Source organism: Gopherus evgoodei, chromosome 11, assembly GCF_007399415.2.
Source record: "Gopherus evgoodei ecotype Sinaloan lineage chromosome 11, rGopEvg1_v1.p, whole genome shotgun sequence".
In the NCBI taxonomy this organism is placed as follows: domain Eukaryota; kingdom Metazoa; phylum Chordata; order Testudines; family Testudinidae; genus Gopherus; species Gopherus evgoodei.
The window spans coordinates 61,135,921-61,152,041 of NC_044332.1; the positions used below are offsets into that span (position 1 = coordinate 61,135,921).

The window sequence follows — 16,121 nt, forward strand, 5'->3', positions numbered from 1 at the left end:
GCCACCATACCTGCCTTTCTTTTCACTTGTGATACCTAATGCAGAATGTCTAAAGGTCTGATTCCTGCTCCCACTGGCATCAATGCCAGAGGCAGGTGCGAGCCCTGGCTCTTTTACCAACATATTTTTGTTCCCTCCTTTATCCTAATAACAAACCTATGCAGGGCCGGATTCTGCCCTGCTTACTCATACTTATCCTTTGCATTGAAGCTACCCCTGGAGTAAGGGATTACTCAAGTGAGTAACTGACTCTGGTCCATTATTTTCATGCAAGCTTTGCTTCAATGTGAGATGGGCAGGGACTCCTGAAGACAGCAGAAAACACTGTTCCATAAAATGCACATCCCTATAGTTTTGTAAATCTATATTGTGAGGTCGGTCATTTGAAAAGAATGCAGTAACATGGTCCTGCCTGCACTCACAGTTTAACATATCCCTGATGTTTCAGTTTTCTTCTCTATCTGTTGAACTAAATGGATTTGTCAGAGCATCTCATTTCATTCTCATTCAAGCACCTACTTAATATTCATCATGTTGTTGGGTGACATTTTTATGTCTGGAGCAACACAAGTCTCCCATAAAATGACTCAAGGGGAATAAAGCATAAATTGTCTTTAAAACTGTATAAAGGATTTTGAAGTCACAAACAAGTCATAAAACAACATGTAGTTAGAAAGTGCTCTTTCCTCCCTGGGTTTATCAAAGTAGAACTGATCTGTCAAGCTTGTTTTATTAAGCAAATGGATGTGGAAAAAGCCAATGGCAATTCTGATATGCATTAATTTAGCATCAGAATTGGAACTCAGGAAGGGAGGAAAAAGTGGCCGGATGAACAGGTTCCCTTAGAAGTTTTTTGTTTTAAAAAGCTGATCGCAAGCTTTATGAGAACAATCAAACTCAGCAAAGGCACACAAAAAAACCCCTAAATTAAACAATGATAGGCACTAAGAAAATAGGACAAACTTATAAAACAAATTACTAAAAGAAAGCACAGAACATACTTGATTGTATTGTGCACTGTGTGAAGGCTTCAGGCATTAAAGTCAATGGAGCTATGCTGATTTACATGGCGTGAAGAACTTTTCCTTCCCCTTTAAAACCACCGTAAAGGTTAAAAGTTTTATTAAAGATGGGTCCTTCACTATGTTGCTAATAGAATTTCAGGTTATTACAATTGAAAGCATTTTCAGGGTGGCATTTTCCAAATCTCTCAACATTGGCATAACTGCTGCTGTTGCAGCCAATGGCCAATTTAAGTCAACAATAAAACTCCCATTGACTTCAATGGCAAGAGATTTGAGCCAACATTGAGTGCGTTTGAAAACACCAAGGTACAACTCTCATTTACTTTTCATCACTTTATACCTGTTGCATGTCACTCAGCCTTTCACTGTCTAACTTAAGTATTTACATGGCCCCCATTATTGTAGTTTCAGAGCAGCTCGCAATCCTTAATGTATTCATCCTCACAACATGCCTGTGAGGTAGGGCAGGGTTATTACCACCATTTCATAGAGGGTGAAACAAGGCACTGAGAGACTAAGTCCCAAGGTCACACAGAATGTCTGAGGCAGAAGAGTGACATGATCCAGGTTTCCAGAGTCTGAAGCTAATGGCCTAGTCCCCAGACCAGCCTTCACTTCCCATGTCCCGCTCCTGCCCTTCCAGTGGGTATAAAGTACAGCTACCTGTTTTGTGCAGCTCAATGCATGACATTTTATGCAAATTAAGTAATAAGCTAATTTGCATATTGGCAGCTGCAGGCTGACTTTAAAATACTTTGTCGATTTTATGCTCATGAAGCCCTGGTGAATGAAGCCCTCCGTTTATCTGCAAGGCCACAGAAGGGTAAGCAAGCTTCCCACATATACCCAACATGCCTTAGGCGTGTTCTGGGGAAAACTTTCTCCAGGGGTATCAGGACAGATCAAGCACCGAGGCCTATACAGTTGTTGGTCTCTCTGTTGAGTTCAGTGCTGCCAGCTCTTATGGTTTTATCACAAGTCTCACAATATTTTATATTTTTACATGTAGAAGGTATTGTAACAATTGTTCCTAAAAATTTACCCTAATTTTAGGATGAGCTCAATTGTGGGAAAGCAGAGAAAAGATTATAAAATGTCACAATAACCTACAACAACAAATGCTGATTGGAAAAGGTGCAAAAGGGAACCAGACGGATTGAATTAGTCCAAAGAAAAAGACCAACTGATCTAACTCAAGAACTGTGGTAAAATCATGCCCAGTAAACAAGAGAAGTGTAGGAGTGAAAAAAATCACTGAACCAAAATTAATGTGTCAGAAATTAGGCCTAATTGGAAAAAATAATGCAAGGACAGCTTACTCTGTCCATCACTCCCCTTCTGGGAGTTTTAAAAGAAAATACTTTTGGGGGAAATTAGATAGGGGAAGGGAATGCAACAAATGCTGACTGAAAGAAGGGGATGGCGCAAGCTTCACTGTCATGGCTGCCACCCCTGCCATTTTCTCAGCTCCTGAGATCTACTGTAACACCACTGGGCATTTGTTGCCTTGCTCATCAGAGATGTCCTGACCAGACTAGGACAGAGAAAAGGACCCAGATAATATTGTCACCTCTGCTGACTCCAGCTAAATCTCAGATACCAGGTGGGATGTGAGACTTTGTCACAGACACACACTTTTTGCATGTTCTTTATCTCTCCCACCTTATTTCTTCTCTTTCTTACCCCTCTCGTTTTTTCCCCTCCATACTAATAAGAGTCTTGCCTAGCAGGTCAAGACTATATGTTATGTGATGATGCTGCTTTAAGCCTCTGATGAGAGAGACAACTAAAGCAATGCCTTAAATAGCCAGATCTCAGACTGGCTAATGAAAGCAAGAGCCATGCCTCTGGTTTTCCAGTAGTGAGACTGAAGTGAGAATCAAAGCCAGAAACAGAAGCTGCATTTTTTTATCTGTGCTGTTCTTTTCTCTCCCCTTTTGCGCATACTTGTCTTGTTTTCTAGGAAAAGGGACCAGACTCTAACAGCAACAGCAACAATAACAGCCCAAGTGCAGTTCAATTAACTTTTTTCTCTTTTCCCCAAAAAGGATAGTTATGACTATGTAAAAGATTATATGCAGTGTTCTAGTCATGTTTGTCCCAGGATATTAGAGACACAAGGCGGGTGAGATAATATCTTTGTTGGACCAACTTCTATTGGTGGGGGAGGCAAACTTGCAAGTTTACACAGAACTTTGACCTGAAGAAGAGCTCTGTTTAAGCTCAAAAGCTTGTCTCTCTCAGCAACAGAAGTTAGTCCAATAAAAGATATTACCTCACCCACGTTGTTGCTCATCTAAAAGATTGTCAAATATGGGGAGGTTCCCTCGAAAAACTCTTTCTAGCTAAAGGAAAAGGGAACAAAAAATGTTGTTAACACTGAAGTCTTACTTAATACTTTATATTTCAAGTTATTTAACTGGTTTGCCTGCTTTGTCTATCTCTTTAATAGAAGGTTAAAAAGGATTGTTACTGATGTGCTTTCCATTGTACTAAAGCAGGCTGAGGTCTCTGTATACTAAACCCCGAACTTTGTTTAATGTTGGACAGTTTCAGGGTCATGTTAATACCTTTGACTCTTTGGGCCCATATATTCCATTGAAATTAATATGACAAAGGGTAACTCGCTGCTGCCGTAATCCACATACCTTCTGGGTGTGGTGTTCTGTCCATCTAGTGGCACCGAGACCACTTAGAGAGAGATTAATGAGTCTGCTCTACAGCCTTAGCCAACAGACGGTTGGCTTTTAGCTCATGTGGTATAGACTCATGCGCTAAGGTCCCAGGATCAATCCCGCCCGCTGATGACCAGGGTCTGTTGGCATTACTCTGGCACACCCCTTTGCTAGTAACCGCCCCGCCCCATCAAGAGCTCCTCTAATCCTGAAGTGGTCTACTTCTTCTTGTGACCCAGCTTTAGGGCTGAGTCAAGTACAGTCCCAGCCCTTCTGGGATACAACTGACTTTGTAAACAGGCTCTTGTTAACTTCTTCCTGGCCAGTGTGGAGTCTGTATCCCCCAGCACATTCCTAAAACCCCCGTTCATGTATTCATGTGGGAATCTCAGCTTTCCTTTTTTAAAAATAGGAAGTTTTTAGCCCTCATAGTTTTGGGGAACATGCACTCCAAAAGCACCACACCAGAAGACAAATCAGGTTATTTTTAAAATCACATACTTTTTGAAGCCAATCTCATGATTTTGGTAGCCAGAGTCATGATTTTTGAATTCTTGGGGCTGGCAATTCTGTGAATCTTTTCTGAATCTTCCAGTGATGGTAAGTTTGTGATGTGATGCTGGAACTGAAACCCTTCACATTAATTGCACATAGAGGCCACCCTTCATATTTGTATGATATTCTCTTAGCACTTTAAAAATACTGTGCAGCATAGTAAAGACAGAGATTGGGGGTTATTTTTATACAAACATAAAGTCATGCATTTCATGGGTATGACTGAAGAATAAATAATGGAAATTCTAGTCCAGGGCCTGATCTGAAGCTCATTGAAGTAAATGAATAGACTCCTAATAATCTCACTGGACTTTAGTTCAGGTCCTTAGAGCACATCATGAAGGCAACATTTGATAAAGATTGTGAACAGCTGCATGACCAAATTTCTGAAGAAAAGTCTGAATTATGGTGGCACAATGTAAATATATTCTGTCCTCTCAAAAGAGGGTAGCAGTTTGTTTTAGTGAGAAATTTGACTAAAAGTTATTCACCGTCAAAGCAATAAATTAGTAGCTATTTTAATATGCAGCTTTATACTAATATACATTACAGTGAGAAATAATTGTAAATGAGCATTACTTCAGAAAGTGATAAATAGACAAAGCAAATTGGATGTGACACTTGCTACAAATGTCTTCATTAGAGCCTTTTATCTCAATTCAAACTGTCATAGGCTTCATCAGTTGATTGCACTATGATTTGAGGCTGACATTTTCTGTCATGCAATGCACTAGCTGTACCATAGAAGAAATAATTTACAAACATATAACACTATTTATTTTACTGTTGGGAAAAAAGTGGCAATACCCCATTGTACTTTAAAACAATGGGAAACCAGGCCTAACTTAATTCTTATAGCCATAGAATAGTAAATCAGTCAAGAGAGAGTCTGAAAGTGGCTCATGGCCTTGAATGCCTACCTCAGGGCAGACTGGCAAAAGCAAAGCAGACACCCCAAACTGGTGGAATGTTCCATAATTAGATTTGACCAACCCAGCAACAAATGTGAACTCCTTGATTACTATAGCAGTCTTACCATGGAGTCACAGACACAGATGGGGTGGGCAAACTTTTTGGCCTGAGGGCCGCATCGGGTTTCAGAAATTGTATGGAGGGCTGGTTAGGGGAGGGCTGTGCCTCCCCAAACAGCTAGGCATGGCCCAGCCCACCCCTATCCAATCCCCCCTGCTTCTCGCCCCCTGACTCTCCACCTGGGACCTCTGCTCCATCCACCCCTCCTGCTCTCTGTCCCCTGACCACCCCCAGACCTGCCCCTAACTGCCCCCCTGCTGCGCCATCCAACCCCCCTCTTCCTTCTTGACTGCCCCCCGGAACACCTGCCCCATTCAACCGCCCCTAACTGTCCCCCACTGCCCCATCCAACCCCCTCCCTTCCTGACTGCCCCCCCGGGACCTCTGCCCCATCGACCCCCTCTTCTCCATGTCCCCTGATTGCCCCCAGAACCCCCACCCGACTGCCTCCTGCTGCCCCATTCAATCCTACCTTTCATTCTTAACGCCCACCCCGCTCAGTAACCTCCACCCCATCCAACCACCCCTTCTCCCTGACTGACCCTGGAACTCCTGCCCCCATTCAACCCCCCTGTTCCCTGCCCTCTGACCGCCCCCGACCCCTATCCACACCCCCAGCCCCTAACCACCCCCCGAACTACCCTGCCCTCTATCCAACCACCCTACCCCGCTCCCTTCCCCGTTACCACGCTGCCTGGAGCTCTGGTGGCTGGCGGCGCTACAGCCATGCCACCCGTCTGGAGCCAGCCACGCACCGTGCAGCACAGAGCACTGAGTCAAGCCCAGGCTCTGCAGCTGCGCTACCCCAGGAGCTCACCGCCCCGCAGCCCAGAGCATTGCACCCACGGCGCAGTATATCTTGCCACCCAGGCAAGCTGGACTTTGTTGTGATTTTTAGTGTAAGTGACCACTTATCACTAAGATTGCTTCCAATCCCAAGAGACCAGTCTCTTACCCCCCAGATCAGTTGGTATCTTTGATCTCATACCAAAGACAATGTCTGTAGCCAGTTCTGTAATAAGCTAACAAAAGGTTTATTAACTAGGAAAAAGAAATAAGAAAGTTATTCACAGGTTAAAGCAAGCAAACATATACACACACACACGCTGCAATAGAAATCCTAAAAGTGATAGAGTTGTAATGATCTGTCAATTCAGAATGTCTTTCAGGGCAGATGCAGGGGTAACCCTTGGGGATCACTGCCTTAATGTAATGTCTTTGGCTCCATTCAAGTTCACACAGAAAAGAGATGAAAAATCTTCTTGTCATGTGACCGCTATTTTTATTTTGCTCTTCCAGCACTGAAACCAATCGGAAGAGGCTTTTTGCATATAATTCTCCATGGGTGGACGGGGCAGTTAAAGTTTTTGTCTTTTGACCCACAGAGAGAGAGAGAGCACACAGCTGGGTTCACAAGTTCAAAGCAAACATTTTCAAAGTTACAAAGCAAAACTTACGTATTTCCTTATAGCACAGAATGCAGACATTACAAGTGAGATTAATGCATGCAGCAAATTCCAGGCATTTCATAGAGTTTAAACATTAAATACATTCTTATAAAAGTAATACCTATTTTGAGCAAAACTACCATGAGCTGGTTTGGTTTACAGCTATGAGTTTTGTCAGTTCCTAACTAATGCCTACGGCCTTGGGCAGAGCTGGCACTTGGTTTATCAGCATCAGAGAAATGAAAGGGTTGTTTTTCATGACTCTCCGTAACATGTGTCCACCATGTACAGTCTGGTGTAAGATAGCACCCTGCTTTTTTTCCTGAACGCACAGAGTTGTACATTGAGTGAAAGTGGTGAAATCAGAATTGCAATCTGTATTGTGACAAAATAATACATTTTTCCCTCCATGGAAGGCTAGCTGATTTTGCTGTTAGATGAAAGCAGTTATTTGCTCAATTAAATGAATATTTTGGGTGAGATAAAATTAAGACTAAATGATACTTGCTACAGCATTACTCTGTCTAGACCTTTTTTGCAAACATTATCACTGTTTCTAGTAATTGGAGAGAGAACTACTTTAGAGACATGCTGCTAATATTTTAACTGTTGTGTTTTCTAGGCCTACTCAGAACAGGTGTAGAGGAGATACAGCAATTTAAACCCCAATCACCTCTAATTCTGTGTTTATGCTAGAGCTCTCAACATTCTTAGCTGGGTGGGACATTTTAAGGAAAAACCAACTAGTGTAAACAAGCCCCTGACACTTGTATTTTGTGTTGCCCATTTCATGGTGAGGCCTTTGTGTAGAGAGAGAGGATCAATTGTGTGGGGAGACTTTGGCAAACCAGTAAAGTGCCTGAAACCACTACGGCTTATTGCTAAAGACAGCCTAGTCAGCAAGCTGTTAAAAGCTTAGTCTCAGCTTGACCAAGGTAGGAGGGGAGGGGGGTTTAGGGTGCCACAGAAAGGGCAGCTTGACCCCACGTCCCTCCTGATAAGAATTGTGTTGAAGTTGCTGATACATGTTAGAAGAGCAGGATGTACCCTCAGGAATGTCTATTGGGGTCTCAAGACTGCAAGTTCTGGAAAAACCCACACCTGGTTATTCTATAATCAGAAGGAGCCTCTTGCTGGATCACTGAAATTGCTTACTTAACAAGGTTTCTTTAAGGGACATGTCATTCTATTGCTAATGTATAAATAAGGGGACTCGTTTGGGGACTCTTTGGGATTGGTCTCTCCCTCTGAATGCATCTTGTGTTCCCCACTGGCAGATGGGCTGCCACTGTGCCACTCGAGACCCACACTCAGCTTTGGTAATTATCAGGGGTTGGGGGTGTTTTACTAATCTTGTTGCGGACGTAAGTTTAGCTTTAAGTGAAAGCACTCTTGTGTTGTCCTGTTTGTGCCAGCCATCTATCAGTTGGATAGCCGTGTCTCCCCTGATTTATTTCCTGACACCTCCTCACACAGAGTAAAAGTTACCAAGCACTTTGGGTTGAAAGAACCCCAGGTAACACAATGTTGATTGTCAAGAAACTGTTAAAACATTCATTAAATGGAAAAAATACTTACTGAAGTCTATTCTGAATTATTTGCATGATATTTCTCAAAATTTGAAAGGTGGTGATAGGAAAGGTCTAGAAACTGAAGTCACCAGGACACCTTCTGCGCTCATTTCGGCACATGAAACCCCACTGAAGTAACTTTGGGCATACCTGGCAAACTAACGGTTTGGCCTTACAGTCAAAACTCCATCACAACCCTTCTGCTGGAGAAGGGGTAGCAGCAATAGCATAATTTCTATGGTGCACTTTTGATCTTCAAGGTGCCCAAGTATCCATCACCACTTGTCTTCTACATTGCAATCACAGAGTGGGAATGCACAAGGTAAATACAAATAATTAGGTCACATGACTTCAATCTCACAAGGGTGTTACACTTGCTACAGTCTTGGCTATGGGCCATATGGCTTTTAGCTCATGCAGTAGAGGCTCATGCATTTAGCTCCAGAGGTCCAAGGTTCAATGATTCACCCACCAATGATTGCTGTTCTATCAGTATTACATAAGCAATAAATAGCAAATTATCAAGGGCCTGATGCAACTTCCATTGAAGTCAAGCTAAATATGAATTCTTCCCACACCCTTAAACATTGTTTAGGGCATGAACAAGCCCATCCCCACCATCCCTGTCTATCTGGGGACACTTTTTGCACATCCTCTATGTTGTTAAGTCCCAGAAGTTTTCCTTCTAGTCAGCCCCTTTTGATTGATCCTCCAACTGCACAATGACACGAGTGGCATGCAGACAATCTGGCTTCATTCTTAACATATATCCAAGATATTTCCATCTTCTTTGCTGGTTAACTTTAAAGATAAAGGGTTATTGAACTCTTTGATGAATCTTAGCATTTGTTACAAATTCATTCCACTTACTAGTTAGTGTTTTTCTAAAACATTTGCTTTTGAAGGCATTTAGATGTCTGTCTATATCTTACATGATATTTCCACCTTAACAGATAGATGTGAAAGCTGGAAATCCACCATAGCTGAAGGTCATAAAGCTGGAAATAAACCAGAGCTGAAGGTCATAGGTTGTTCTTTGAGTTGTAGATATTCAATAACCAAATCTTGTTTATGCTTGTGAATGTGGCTACCACAATGCGAGTTCATGAACTTATGTCCTTCTGGGCATCCCCACTGGCTTGCACATTACTGCCAACATACATGAATTGATGCACCTCTTGTATTCCTTTCTTTTCCAATGGAAGGTTTGAATTGGGAGTTGCTGTAGTTCTCACCTCACCCACCTGTTGAAATAGCTTAGGTTACCTTTCTTGGGTATTTTGACTATGATGCCATTGTTTCTAAAGGCTTTTCTTGGTCTTGTATTTTGTTGAAGAGTTCAGTGATTTTTATCAATGGGTCTCCTGATCAGAAGCTTTCAACATTTCCCCAGTGACTTGGTCTTCACCCACAGCTTTCCCAAGGTTAAACTTTGGTATTGTTTATGTTGTGAGGTGTTAAGATGTCTAGTTGTGGGTGTTTCATTTGTTTTGTCTTGTGTGTTGGCCTGTTTGTCCTTGAAGGTCCTCCTCCCATTACTTTCTTTGTTGTTAAAGGCTTTCCTCATTTATCCTTGACTGACCCTCCTTGCCAGTTAGCACCTTGTTGAGCTGATCAGATGTTTTATCGTCCACGGTTATAGCAGCTGCTTCAGCTTGTTTGGTGATATAATCCATATACTTACTCTTATTTCTTCTTATGCTGCTTCTATTGCCTTTGGTTCAGACCGCACAGGAATACAATGGTGCCTCCTTTGGTGCGCTGCCTGCCAATCGGCATTGCAGCTAATTCAACATCCTAGTTAGTATGAATTTCAGAGCTAACACAACAATGGCTACTATTGAAAACAACTAAGCAATATTGTTATAATTGTGTTAAAACCTGCAACTTCAAGGCCATTGACTTGAAAACTAGAGTAATAGCCATGCTATAGCACCAAGGCTAGATTGCATTCATCCCTAACCCTTGTAGGAAAGCCAGCTGCAACTTAATTACTTAGGCTTTCTGCAATGATTGAATTGCACCAACAGTAGCTTTTCAATTCCTACCTTTCCCCACCTGAACAATTAGTGCTTTGTGTTCCAATTAATTTGCTTGTCATTGAAAGAGTTGTTTTGCAGAATTTTTCAAAATGTGACCCTTCATAAAGCAAAGAACAATTTAACAGGTTTTTATCATAAGGAAATTGAATCTTGATTTCTATGTTTATTCCATCAAAACATTGCCTCAAAGCCAAGCAAAGTCCCATAAATTGCTTTAATTCACATCTGTCCACAGTCCATTTTGCATTCTATTGTAACAAACCATGGTAATGAGTGCAATTACTGGAGAGGGGCAATATGCTTTTATAATTTCTTCCTAGGACATTTATTACGTCATAAGCAAGGGTTGCTTACATTTTAAAATAAGTACTAACTAAATTAGACTGGAAGATAAAAATGGTGCACATTAAAATCTATACAGCAGACATACAGTAACTGTGATTAGCATTATAACTTGTATCCAATCTGCTGGCTCTTGTACAAGAGACAGCAGATTGGCTTAAGAACCGATACTATAGCACATACATAGTAAGACTTTTATTCATACCTACTGAGTATGAAAAAAAGAAATTACACAATTTAATTCTTCCTTTAATTAAAAACCAACCAAATCCTTCTAAGTCTTGCTTATGGGTGTAGTCCAAGCAACAAATTCATGCATATGATCCTGTAAGGCCTTGTTTACAAGTTTTACCCTCTTAACTATAGTTAAAGCCCCCCAGCACGGATACTGGTATAGCTGCTTCTGTATAGGAAGAGGAATAAGCTATATCAATATAAGGGCTGGTCCACACTACGGGGGGGAAATTGATCTTAGATATGCAACTTCAGCTACGTGAATAACGTAGCTGAAGTCGAATATCTAAGATCGGATTACTCACCCGTCCACACCGCGCGGGATCGATGTTCGCGGCTCTCCCTGTCGATTCCGGAACTCCGTTGGAGTTGATGGAGTTCCGGAATTGATATAAGCGCGCTCGGGGATCGATATATCGCATCTAGATTAGACGCGATATATTGATCCCCGAGCAATCGATTTTAACCCGCCGATACGGCGGGTAGTCTGGACGTGGCCTAAGGCACCTTTATATTGGTACAACTGCATCCACACTAGGAGCAATTCCAGTATAACTATATAAGTAAAATATTATACTGGTACAAAAACTGAGTATAGATAAGGGCTTCATTTTTGGCTCACATCTGGGGCAGGGGATGAATAGCAGTCATTTGGCCTAGGTCTTGGTACAAGAGTGGGTGAGAGAGGCTGACTGCTTTGAGCCAGGCAAGGGAAGAACTGCACTTTAGTTCTGGATGAGCTCAGAGCCAAAGGGAAAAGAACAGTGAATACTGTGAGGCTTACTTTAGGTTTCATGATTGACTACAGCCAAGTCTACACTAGACTTCTGCTCACATAGCTCTGTTGTACATGGGTATAAGAGGTGTGATCTCTGACCAACACAGCTGTGCTGGCAGAAGCCCCTGGTATAGCTTGTTTTGTGAGTGGTTTTACCATACTTAGCTGCGGCCACTGTAGGAGCATTTTGCTGGCATAGGATACTAGTATTCTCATACCAGTAAAATGCTCCTATTATAGACATAGCCTGAGCTTGGAGCTGCAACCTACTAGAAGTGTTACAAATTCAAATCAAATGACATTATCTTTATGGGCACGGCTAGCTGAACAAGCGATGCCAACACGTAAAGGAAAGTAACTAAGTATCTGTCAGGAGGTAGCTCAGGGCATCAAATAACATCAAACACATTGTTGGCACTTGAATAAATGAGATCTACCCAGAATACAGCTTCATAAAACTGGATATAAACCAAGTGTCTGCCCAGGAGAGGAGCATGCAGCTGTGAATGGGGTTTTATCCCTTGTGCCTCTATAGTATATTATTGTTAATTGCTGATTCTATGGTAGCTGCATAGCATGATGCTAGTTCTGCTATCTTGTGCTCTCAGGAATGACTATGTACAACTCTGACAGGAAGGAAAGTCTTTTATTATCTCTGCAACTTTGAGGAAGTATCTTGCCTGTGTTCCTTAGACACTGGAGTAGGAAATGGCTCTCAATTTCAATTCAAGATTAGACAACAAGCAATAGCTGATTTAGAATCGGGTCAGCTGTGGTAAACCCAACTCTGTTTTAAACTGACAAATCACTGGTGTTGCCCCTATTTATACCAGAGCCATGTTTGCCCTACTGTTTTATAGATGCTCTGGTTTTCAAAGGTATTGAGCACGTTTAGCTGCCATTGAATTTTATGGGCATGAGGTTCTATCCACATCTCTGAAATATAGGCAATGCATGTTTAATTTTAAAGTATAATGTAATAGATTTCATTTATATATTTACACCAAGGTTTGTATTTAAAGTATTCCACTGGAATCGCCTTCTGAGTTCCATTTTCTCATAACTGAAAATCTTTTAAGACAACATCCAATTTAAACATTGTAAATGAATGAAAACCAGACAATTACATAGATTGGGTGAAATCCTATTCAGATTGAAATAAATGGGAGTTTTCCATTCATTTCAATTGGATAAGGAGTTCACCCATACCACTTAAATGTAAATAGCCATAATTAGGCTTCAGAATTAACACCCTACTGAGATGAATGGTGGCAGTTCACCTATGTCTCAGAGCTATGTTTTCTATATTGTATTCGGTTACATGTGAAAGGTCATTTTCACAGCCATAAGGCTAGAAATGTAATTGTTCTAAATGAAATTTTAATCTGTTATGGGGCCAGATTATACAACAAGCAGTCAGGACTAAGACCAATACACTAAGGATCTGAACATTATTTTCTTTCTGAATTGTTGCTTCGCAATTGAGAAGTAGAGTTAAAATTATATTTAAAATATCTCTCTCCATTCTTTCCATTCATGTATGTAAATGAAGTTATATACTAAGCACAGTTAAATGCATAAATGTGGTACTTGTGCACTCAAACACCCTCTTTATGAGCACAATTCATGAGGTGCATGTGCATATGACCCACAGTTGTCCAGCTAAGGTTCTTGACAATCTGGCTATTTTATTCTATTGCATTTTGTGTGACTCACTTTTCCTATCCTGTGTTCTTTGAAAGGAACACGACGGTACCATAGCTGAGAAAATGTGGATCTAAAGCCTTTTAGAGTGAGGTCTAAAGCATGTATAACAGCTACAAAATAGAGGAAGCTGCATCAAACAAGAGATAGACTAGAGAGATGGTCTAGTCATGAATATGGGAATTGCCAGACTGGATCAGATCCAAGGTTCATCCTGTCTCTGACAGTGGCCAGCAACCAGGTGCTTCAGAGAAAGGAACAGTAAACAGATGTATGGTAATATACCACTCCATTCCCCGCGCTAGGTCTCTTCTCCAGTACTTAGAAGCTGGTGTAAATCCTAAAGCATGAGGGTTAACATCCCTTCCAAAATTATCATACATTTTGAAAACTCTGGATATCTGTATCTTTTTGAATCTTAAGTTCTTGGCCAGGATGACTTCATGTGGCAATGAGTTCCACAATCTAATTCCATTGTCTAGTTCAACCACAAATTGTTGGAATAAATGAAATAGTCACTTAAAATATTGTGAAGGAGGTCAGACTAGATTATCATAATGGTCCTTTCTGGTCTTAAAATCTAGGAATTTATGTAATATTAACAGTAACTGCTGTTTAATGTAGAAATGATTTGTTTCATTATTGCTTGTCTTTGAAAGCAACGACCTTAACCACAGTGGTGCAGCACAGAAGCCCAAGGAGTTAATTGGTTATAAATCTCCTGAATCTCTATTGTGACACTGTAAATAAGGAATGTCCAATCTAAAGAGCAGTTCTCTGTACTGATCTGTTTATTATACTGCAGAATAATAATCTTCCAGTCCACAGGTTGCCTATGAATTGATATAACACAGCTCGCATAGTATTTGTGAACTGAAGACAAACCAATAATGACAAGTAACTGATCTCTTATTTAGACCTTTCCTGTTTTGAGTAACATCTCATAGTAGAACAGTGCAATAAATACATTGATAATTTACAACAGATGCTACCCACTGTGGTTGAAAAACAAGGACCTATAATTGAAAATATATATATATTCATTGGAGAGCAATGACCATGGAGAGAATGAAGCATCACAGATTGGCTTGTAATTCAAAGTGCACTACAACATTCACGTTGAGAGCAGCAACCAAGAGCTGCAGCTGACTATAAAATTCCATTTTCTGACCTGCAATAGTAGACAGGATGGGACAAGGTCCAGACCCACTCAGGTGAAAACTCTGGACTATCCAGGGTTTTCATCCAGTACAGAGTGTGATTTGAGGCATACTAAAGGGTCAAAATGAAAGCGTTTAACACACATTTAAGTCAATATACTGGAAGCAAAATTCTCACTCTCGAACATTTTATTTGCGTGTAAATACACATCAATACCACAAGATGGCACTTTCTTACTTGCAACACATGCTATTACAAACACTTATTTTCTTCGAATGTTCCCAAGATGTTTACAATGGTAACTTTTCAGTATTTTTCAAACATTTAAAAAGCAAGATCTTCTACAAACAGTAGTTGTGTCAGATGTATATTAAATGAGGTCAGATAATTAAATTCAAAAAAGAATGTATAAATATTTCAGATAAGAAAATTTAAATTACAAAAGCAGAGTTTGTAGTAATTAAACTGAATTATAATTTAAAATGGCCAGAATGTATCTACATGGTTTGATCTAATTTAAAATACATTTGTAAACAATCAAATTCTCTACCCATTCATCAAAACATCTATTTACTCATCTCTTTAAAAAACATATTCAGTAAGAAACCACCTATATCACTTCTTGTGCTGTAAATTTAAACAATCCTTATTCTGTCCTATTGATGGAAATGCTGCAAAATCATATTCCAGGCTAGAAAACAGCATAAGAAAGCAGTAACTTTAAAAACCCGGAGAATTCCAGTTATTTCAACACATTCTTTTTTTTTTGCATTCTCAAAATACACAATCTAGCTTCAAAGTCTTTTGAACTAAACATAAACACTAGAAAACTCATTGTTGAAGTATGTGCAGAATAAGGAACTCTGCACTAATATAGTGCATAATGATGAAGTGTCAAATTTGTCATTTACATTGAATGTCACATTTTCCATAGGATTGTCATGCTTTTTTTTAAAGTAAATGTTATTTAAAAAAACGTATTTTTTTTTATTCCTATTGTCAAACAGGAAGAGATGCATTTTCACAAGAAAAATTTGGAAAAATTTTCACAAGATCTAAAGGTCTTTGACTCCATTTTTTAAATAAACCAGAGGCAAAATTCCACATTTGCAATATTTATATTCCGCCTGGTATATTACATGTCAAGGGATTCCTCAAAAAACTGAGGAATCTGAAAGTTATAAAAGAGTAAGCAGTTAAGGCAGTTGAAGTATACATTTGGATTTCTTTTATGTTACATGTCCATGTCTCCATCATAAGCGAAGGTCAGAGGCTTCTGTTGTGGAGGAGTACTTTGATGCTGTTTTGGTTTTTTGCTAAAAGAAAAATGAAAACATGCTTCAGAAATCAAAAATGTGAATTGAGATATCATTTGAAACCCTACAAATATATTAAACTTTATGCTCCAGCTATTTCCATTCACAAATTACATGACACCTATCATACACTGAACACATTTAAGAAAACAAGTTATAGGGCTATTTCTGCAATTACTGAAAGAAGATTCCTACTGAGTTCAATAGAATTATCACCTGAGTAAAGAGTGCAGGCTAA

The 16,121-nt window shown here is 40.2% G+C and overlaps 1 protein-coding gene across 2 annotated transcripts in view; it reads right to left on the bottom strand.

Annotated features, from left to right (window-relative positions):
• Positions 1-14,610: 14,610 nt before the first annotated feature.
• THSD7B (thrombospondin type 1 domain containing 7B) overlaps positions 14,611-16,121 on the bottom strand; it is a 529,845-nt gene continuing 528,334 nt past the window's right edge. For both annotated transcript variants that reach the window (XM_030580720.1, XM_030580719.1), the window contains one exon: positions 14,611-15,883. In XM_030580720.1, the coding sequence (XP_030436580.1) occupies positions 15,802-15,883 (82 nt within the window). In that variant the 3' untranslated portion in view covers positions 14,611-15,801. The remainder of the gene's footprint in view (positions 15,884-16,121) is intronic.